This window comes from Penaeus monodon, chromosome 34 (assembly GCF_015228065.2).
Source record: "Penaeus monodon isolate SGIC_2016 chromosome 34, NSTDA_Pmon_1, whole genome shotgun sequence".
NCBI lineage: Eukaryota > Metazoa > Arthropoda > Malacostraca > Decapoda > Penaeidae > Penaeus > Penaeus monodon.
The window spans coordinates 2,256,826-2,258,282 of record NC_051419.1 but is presented as its reverse complement, the minus strand read 5'-3'; the positions used below and the strand labels follow the sequence as shown (position 1 = coordinate 2,258,282).

The 1,457-nt window shown below is 39.9% G+C and overlaps 1 protein-coding gene across 1 annotated transcript in view; it reads right to left on the bottom strand.

Annotated features, from left to right (window-relative positions):
- Positions 1-1,147, bottom strand: part of LOC119594517 (splicing factor U2AF 26 kDa subunit-like) — a gene marked incomplete in the record, with an annotated part of 10,928 nt that extends 9,781 nt beyond the window's left edge. Inside the window, 2 exon segments of the mRNA XM_037943547.1 lie at positions 82-169; positions 1,059-1,147. Coding sequence (XP_037799475.1) covers positions 82-169; positions 1,059-1,102 — 132 coding nt within the window.
- Between the last annotated feature and the right edge of the window lie 310 nt (positions 1,148-1,457).

Below are 1,457 nucleotides of genomic sequence, written 5' to 3'. Positions count from 1 at the left end.
TCAAAAGTGAAGCCTCAGGAAAAGAAATGACATTATGAGACTTCTTAATTTTAAAAGACACCAGAAGATAGGGGTCATTACCTGGCTAAAGGTGGGTTTGTTGTGGATCCTGGAGCAACGATCTCCATGCCTACATGCTCCTATCTTAAAGTAGAAACTACAGTTGACTCTGAAATCAAAAGATAATGTATTAGGGTTTATTCTTTGAGAATACACACTTTTTGGACCTCTCTTACATTTGACTAATTAGATTTGATATCAATGGCAATGACACTTATCACTAAAACTAGAGAATCTCACTTTATTATCAAGTATTCTCAGAAAAAATTCTTTTACATAATTTCCTTAGCATGAATTGTATCAGATGTGACAACAGAAGCCAGACCTAAAAGGTGGATGATGAAATTCAAATTACTCTCATTGTAGTACGGCTGTGTGCTATGAGGATCCTGACAATTCACAGGCTGGCCATCCTAGAATTCTTTCTCAGATTAAGGCCTGAAGTCCAAGCATTTGCCTGGCCCTACCCTGCCAGAACATGCGAGGTAAAATCTAGGCAGAGCGACCAAGGCAGCCGCCCCTTGAAGGGAGGGAGGACACGGCGAAGCTCCCCAGGTACACAGAATGGGCACCAAGAGTTACACCATTGCCTAATTTTTACTGACCTCTTGCCTCAGCCCCACACTACCTATGTCCTCCCTAGCCTTCGAGGCCGATACTGCGTTTGAGAATCGATCGCCAAGGAATAGCTGTCGGATTCGCTCGAAAAACGACGCGAGATTTCAGAAGAAAAACACATCTATTACGAAGTGGCTGTTGGGCGCCATTCCTAAACTGACCTTTGACCCTTAACAGTTTCCCCGAACCTTCAATCAGACTAAAGAAAACCTTCTACACAATTCCAACTGGGTTTCCGGATGATCACCTCGTCCTAACTGCCTCCTCCCGCAACGCAGTCTCAAAACCCACCCGTTCGGCACATAAAACAAACGGGTCCCTCCACTCGACTAGTCCCAATTTCTGCACACAAACCCCGCAACAGACAATAAAACCCTCACTTGTCCTTCTCCGTGCCGAAAATCGATGCCAAGTATTCAGCCATTGTTTACAAACTGACTTGACGGACGGAGCCGATGGTTCCTTCTCGGGAAACGGCATTCGTTTCTATCTAGTTTTCTCTCTTTGTCTTCACTGCTTTGTTTGTTATTGTTATTTGTTGATTTTATATCATGTTTTTTATTTTTAAGATATTTATTTTCACTATGTATTAGGAGTTATTTTTATGTTTTCTATTTAACGTCACTTTTTTCTTATTATTGATTTCATTGTTATTTATTTTTTCTCTTTATCTTCACTATTTTGCTTATTATTGATTTTATTGTATTGCTCATTGTTGCATATATATTTTTCTTTATGTCTTTACTATTCATTTATCATTCATTTGTTAATGAAATATG